Here is a 6,522-nt window from a genome sequence, read left to right as displayed (position 1 = left end):
AATATATATTTTTTTTTTTTTTCTGCCTTTTGGATGGGTGAAATCAAGAAAAGGAAAGTGCTCTTTTAAAAAGTTAGTATTTCACCTTTCCATAAATGAAAATTTAAAAACAGAATAAAAATAGCACAACCTGTGGTTTCCCCATTTGTTCTTTTCTGCTCTTTCTTTTTCTGTTCTATTTTTTTTTTTTTTTTTTTTCCCAAATGTATTTAAAGTCAAAATTGTTTATATGCATATATAGCAGAAGCTAACAGAAAAAAAAAAAATAAAATAAAATAAAAAAAATATATAAAAAAAAATAAAAAAATAAAAATAATACAATAAAATTCTTTTGTTTTATTGTATAAGACAAAAGACAACTTAACAATCATTTTAGATTTCCTAAAAAAAAATAAAATAACAAATGAGTGCATCTTGTTAATGAAGGCAGGATTAGCTTTTCTCCACGTAATTAAAAAGGTTACATTACATGTATTGAGGAATTATATCACAAAAATGCTTCTTGCTATCGTGTACATATGTACATATATATAGTGCATATAACGTGTGAACATATACATAGCGTATATTTATAATTAATGTTATGTCTTCTATGCTTTTATGGAACAAGGGGACAATCAAAATGACATAATTTTCCTTATGTTCACACTATTGTGCAAAGGTACTTTATAAGTATTCAATCGGATTCAATATGCAATATTTAAAAGGAATTCCATTTTGGTACACCCTTTCGACACTTGGAACATTTTTAAAAAATGAATTTCATCCTCCCCAACACTGGCAGTTAAAGTGCTCATTCACTGTGAATGTGTACATTTTTCAGTGTTACATATACAAAAAGGTTATTTTTTACAAAAAACTTAAAACTTAATGATATCATCGCACACATTGGATAATAATAAAAGAAAAATCCGTAAAAGGATCTTTCCTTATTTGTTACGCGACTTGCACAAACAAGTTCAAACTGTATATACGAAATCCCACAAAAACTTGAAAAAACATACCAGCATAGGGAAAAAAAGCACACACACAAACACACAAACACACAAACACACACATGCAATTAGAGTTATTCCTACTAACTGCAAATTAATTTTTGATCCTACTTCGTTGCTTAAATTTTTATGGAGAAACACATATAACTCCCCTATTTAATCTCTTTTCTTTTTTCTTTCTTTTTTAATGCTACGCTTGCTGCTTTTGCCAATTCGATCATTATTACTAGTATTAGTATTATGACTCTTACTTTTATGTTTTCCCCAATTATTATTTCTAGACCTTTTTCCATTTTCTGACATATCGAATTTGCCTTTGCCCTTAAAAAGTACATTCAGCTTCAGTTCCCTTATAATGGAGCGGTAACTCTTTAGCTTTCTTTTTTCTTCCTTTTCTCGTTCTTTCTCTTCCTCTTTTTCTCCTATCTCTTCTTCATCGTCTTCATTGTTTTTTCTCTTCCTTTTGTCTTTCCCACGTCTATTTCTGACATCATTAACCCCCTTTTCGTCTGCATTCCCTCTTTTGGAATTATCACCTAATTTTTCACTTTTCATGTTTAACCTTCGTAAATGCATTTTTTCTTTATTCGTTATAAACCATTCTCTGGGTGGTCTACTCATAATTTCATCCTTAAACTGAATGATGTTTTTAATTTTCTCTATCGATTGGGTTGCTTTATCTATTTCTTTATTTTCCTTTTCCTGCATTATTATTTCTTTAATTTTTTTCCTTTTTTTTTTAAGTAATTCATCCCAGTGCAGAATACTATCATTTGATATATTTCTCCGAAATATTTTGGAATTTTTATTTTTTTTCAATCCTTTAATTATTTTTTTCACATCTACTTTTTCATTTGGTCTATATAATGTGCTAGCTGTACCTTCTTTTCCTATCCTTGCGGTTCTACCAATTCTATGAACATATTTAACGACACTCGATGGCAAATTATAATTAATTACGTAAAGGATATGATCAATGTCCAAACCTCTAGATGCTAATTCTGTACATAATAAAAAATCCACTTCATTCTTTTTAAATTTTAATATTGATTCTATTCTTTTTTTTTGAGTTAGTGAGCCATGCAATTCTGCACATTTAAAATTAAACAAAGAAAAAATTAAATACATTACGTGTGTTTCTTTTTTTGTCTTAAAAAAAATGATGGCATGATTTTTGTATACATTACTGCACAGATGCAATAACGCTGCTCTTCTATATTTTTCATTTACAATATTCACAAATTCTTGATTTAATTTTCCAGAAATTTTAAAAAACTTTAACATTTTTTTATTACTAATAATGCAACTAGGAATATATTCCCCCTTCTCATCTACCTTTCTACTATCATTTCCACTTTGTATAAAAACAGGGTTCTTAAGAGAAAAATTAGCTAACTCTTTAATATCCCTAGTTAATGTAGCTGAAAAAAATAAAATTTGCTTCTTAAACTTACATACATCTAAAACTTTTAAACATTCCTCCTTAAAACCTAACTCCAATAATTTATCAGCTTCATCAAAAACTACTACTTCTAAATAGTTTACAAAATCGCTCGACGAATTTAGTAATAAATCTAAAATTCTTCCTGGAGTGCAAATAAATATATCTTTCTTCTTTTTATATTCATATTCTTGTTGCTTTACATCTATTCCTCCACAAAAAAGAGAATATGTAATTGAAACATATTTGGTCATACTTTTTACCACATCGTAACACTGAAGAGCAAGTTCCCTCGTTGGTAAAAGTATTAAACTCTTTGTTATACAATTAGATCTGGAATTATGATTTCTCATTTTTATATTTGGACTATGTAATAATCTTTCTAATATTGGCAATACAAAGGCTAGTGTTTTTCCTGAACCCGTTTCTGAGTTAGCCAAAATACTTTTCCCCTCCAGTGCAAGAGGTATCACATCTCTTTGAATAAACGTGGGATGGTTAAATTTATTCTCATACAGAACTTTCAGAAATGCCTTCGAGAGGTACAGGTCACTCCATAGCGTATTCCTGTCTATAACACCACTGCTGTTACTTTCATTATTTCCATTTTCGATCTCCTCATTGGTATTTATTTTCCCCTTAGTTTCAACTCTACTCTTGCATTCCTCCTTCAATATCTCATTTTCAACATCTACCTTATCATTTGGGTAGCTCATCTGGATATTTGTTCCTTCCATCTTTTCTTTCTTCAATGAGCCTTTCCTTTCCTTAAGTTTTTTTTTTTTTTTTTTTTTTTTTTTTTTTCCCCTTCCTTTCCCCCTTTCTTGTTCTTTAACTCCCTGTGTGTTTTTCTATTATTGTTGTAATGGTTGTTACAATTGGATTTCTTAGATTTTCTTTATTTCCTATATTTCCAACTAGTACTACAACATACAATTGAGGCATTCATTCACTTACGTACGTGTGTTTATATACGATTATTCAGGAGTAAGATAATGTTACAATATAAAAACATATAAAAAGCCAAACGTTTCAATACAAAATGTATGTTTGTTTATCATTCATTCTGAGCTTCTTTCGTTACGCCTTTGTCTCAAAAATGTTTTTGTGATTTCAAAAAATAAACTAATGCGGGTTGGGACGAATTTGATATAAAAAAAAAAAAAAAAAAGAAGAAGAATTAAGACTTATAATCATTAATGTCCTTCTCCCCCCTCTTCATTTATCTGTTTCTTTTTTTCATTTATCATAACTTTCATACGATTGACTTTTTTTTATTCCATTTTGTTAAGTCTGATTTTGCTTTATTTCTCTAACCACGGAAGAGGGGGAGAAGATGGTTTGGTATACTTTCCACTGTTACATATGATCACACAATTTATGCATATATATTATATATATACATTATATGAAATAAGGAAATATGTATTTTTTATTTATTTATTTGTTTTTCTTTCTATTCGTTTTTTTTTTTTTTCTTTCTATTCATTTTACTTTCTATTTATTTATTCATTTTTTCTTTTGTTTTTTCCCTGTTTCATGTCATTCTATGAAATGTCGCAAAAAGTTCTGTGTTGGGAGAAGTTTCCACCATTTTTTTCTTTTACATAATATGTCCCTCCTTTTAAAAAAAAATTAAGCAGAAAAAATGGGGAAAAATAAACTGTTTATTCATGCCCCTGGGGAATTACGGAACCAGCAAAAAAAAAAAAAAAAAAAAAAAAAAAAAAAGTAAAAAAAAAATTTTAAACTTGTATTTTAAAATCTTCAATTTTACTTCTTTCCATCATGTTTATGTTTTTTTTTTTTTTTTTTTTTTATTTTATTTTTTTTCTATAATATTTCCTATTCAAAAATGAGCGTTAGAACAAGCTTAAAAAAAAATGCACTCAGTTACGTATACCACATTATATATGTAACCTTTATGTTTTGTGTAATATATATACCGTGTCCCCACCTTTATTTATGTAGTTTTTTTTTTTTTTTTTTCTAAGGGAGAAGAATTATATGCACTGATGTGATAATCGCAACCCGTAGAAACTTCCAAAGGTGTTGTTATCATTGCATAACATTATTAAAAACAATGACTAACAATGTAGTTTTTCACTTTTTTCTTTAAAAATGGCTCATTGTTTTGTTTTAACATAATTTTCCAATTTTAAAGTATCCTCTTTTTTATATTTTTAATATATTATCAAATTAGCCAAATGGTTGTTGTGTACATTATATAATTTAAGGAGACCAGCATTTTTAAGTCTCTTCTTTTTTTTTTTTTTTTGAAAAAAGTGATGAAAAAAAGGCATTATCCGTAGTAACATTAAGAACAATTTGTGTGTCATCACTTCAAGTGCTTTGTATGCACTAGTCCCAATGGGTTGTTATCTCCCTGCTGATGATTTCAAATAACTTTTTTCCGTATGACTAAATGATTTCTTTATAAATCTGAAATAATTTTAGAATTATATTCAAAAGTGAGAAAGAAGAACAAAAAAAAAAACAACAGCCTCCACTTCTCTATGCTATCCCTAAGGAAAGCAATAAACACATAAGAAGGGAAAAGAAATAGGAAAAAATAGCTTTTATAATTTGTGGTGAAAAAATTGAAAAATAAGATTCAAATAGGTGTACTTTCAAAAAAAAAAAAAAAAAAAAAAAAAAAAAAAACATACCCAACTCAACGATGATACGTAGCGCTTGTATAAATTTCCTGGGGTTCAAGCAACGAATAAAGAACCCACCACAATCATCTACACCTATGCACCATGTGTGCCAAACGAATTATACACTTAAATCACATTCAAAATGCAGACACTACACAATGCAAAACAAGAACTGTTCTTCTGATATGCCACCACTACCACAGAATGCCATGAGTTATGATACTCCCAATTTCCATTTCATCATTTATGGTATATTACATGGGCAGATAAATGAAAAAAGGTGTAGCGGTAAAGAAGGATCCTTATTTCTGAAACAAATGAAGCCTCATTATGTACTGCTAGAACTATGTCAATATAGAATGAATAAAATATTGGACATCATTACCAAGAAAAAAAATTCTCATCATTATTATGATAATAATTATAACAAATTTACGTACCTCCCAAGAATACATAATGGTTTTTTACAAAATGAATTTATACCCATTATTCAACATTGCTTAAAAAATAAGTTGAGAATTTTTTTGCTTGATAGGAATATTCATACCATTAAAAATCGCTTAGATTCTAGACTCTTATATGATACCAGTGCATATAGAAAATTCTTTACTTATTGTGTTGAATCTATATCCCTTAGACATTACCCCTTTGCGGAGTTTATAAAACTATATAATCAGTATGCTCCTTCCATTCAAACTTCTCAAGATCCACTTCACGATGGCATAGCATCATTTTATACCAAAGACATTCCCATAAAGTTTGTATATGGCCGTGAATATTATCATAAGAATGAACAGATTAGCCAAGTAAGTAGCGAACAAAATAATGAAGGGCGTAAAAAAATAGAACCCGATGCACATACGAATGACACCACAACTCCAGAGCTACGCACAATAGGCAAGCCAAATAGTAACTCCTCTCCAGATGCAAGGAAAGAGGGAGAAACAAAAACAAAATATAATATAAGCACACACACCCATGATGCTTATAAAGATGAGGAAATAGACATTTTAAAAAAATTAAATGCCCTGCATATACTAAATAAAAGAATGGAAATACTTTCTAAGCCAACATATGATATACTGGTGGAGGAAAAATGTAAATACATTGCAAGTAATATTTGGTGTTTTTTACTAAATAATGAAACAAATTTTTTTGAAAAAAACTCCGTAAAGAAAACAATTTTTGTCATGTGTACTGCCAATATCGTGAATAAATTAGTGCAAGAAATGGACATTGCATATCTTAGTTTATGCAAAAAATATGAGATTAATCATAATAATAGCAATCCAGAACAATTAATATTTGAAAACCCATATAGTTCTTATGGTACTTATGTTAAACCTCACTGGCCACTTATTCTCATAAAATATTATTTCATTCCTTATTTTATTTTATATGTAATTTTAAATACCTTTTACGCCCT

At 28.6% G+C, this 6,522-nt stretch overlaps 2 protein-coding genes across 2 annotated transcripts in view; one reads left to right on the top strand and one right to left on the bottom strand.

Annotated features, from left to right (window-relative positions):
- Nucleotides 1–1,151: 1,151 nt before the first annotated feature.
- Nucleotides 1,152–3,173, bottom strand: PGO_146770 (DEAD/DEAH box ATP-dependent RNA helicase; the record flags this gene model as incomplete). The annotated part of the gene is made up of 1 exon (XM_028690667.1): nt 1,152–3,173. The coding sequence occupies one exon, from the start codon at nt 3,171–3,173 to the stop codon at nt 1,152–1,154; it is 2,022 nt and encodes a 673-aa protein (XP_028546468.1).
- A 1,943-nt stretch (nt 3,174–5,116) lies between these two features.
- PGO_146760 (hypothetical protein, conserved) overlaps nt 5,117–6,522 on the top strand; it is a gene marked incomplete at both ends in the record, with an annotated part of 1,482 nt that continues 76 nt past the window's right edge. Inside the window, one exon of the mRNA XM_028690666.1 lies at nt 5,117–6,522. This exon is cut by the window's right edge and continues 76 nt beyond it. Within this exon, the coding sequence (XP_028546467.1) occupies nt 5,117–6,522 (1,406 nt within the window).

The sequence above is a fragment of the Plasmodium gonderi genome (assembly GCF_002157705.1).
Source record: "Plasmodium gonderi DNA, contig: Chr14, whole genome shotgun sequence".
Taxonomy (NCBI): domain Eukaryota; phylum Apicomplexa; class Aconoidasida; order Haemosporida; family Plasmodiidae; genus Plasmodium; species Plasmodium gonderi.
This window is presented reverse-complemented; position numbering and strand designations above follow the sequence as displayed.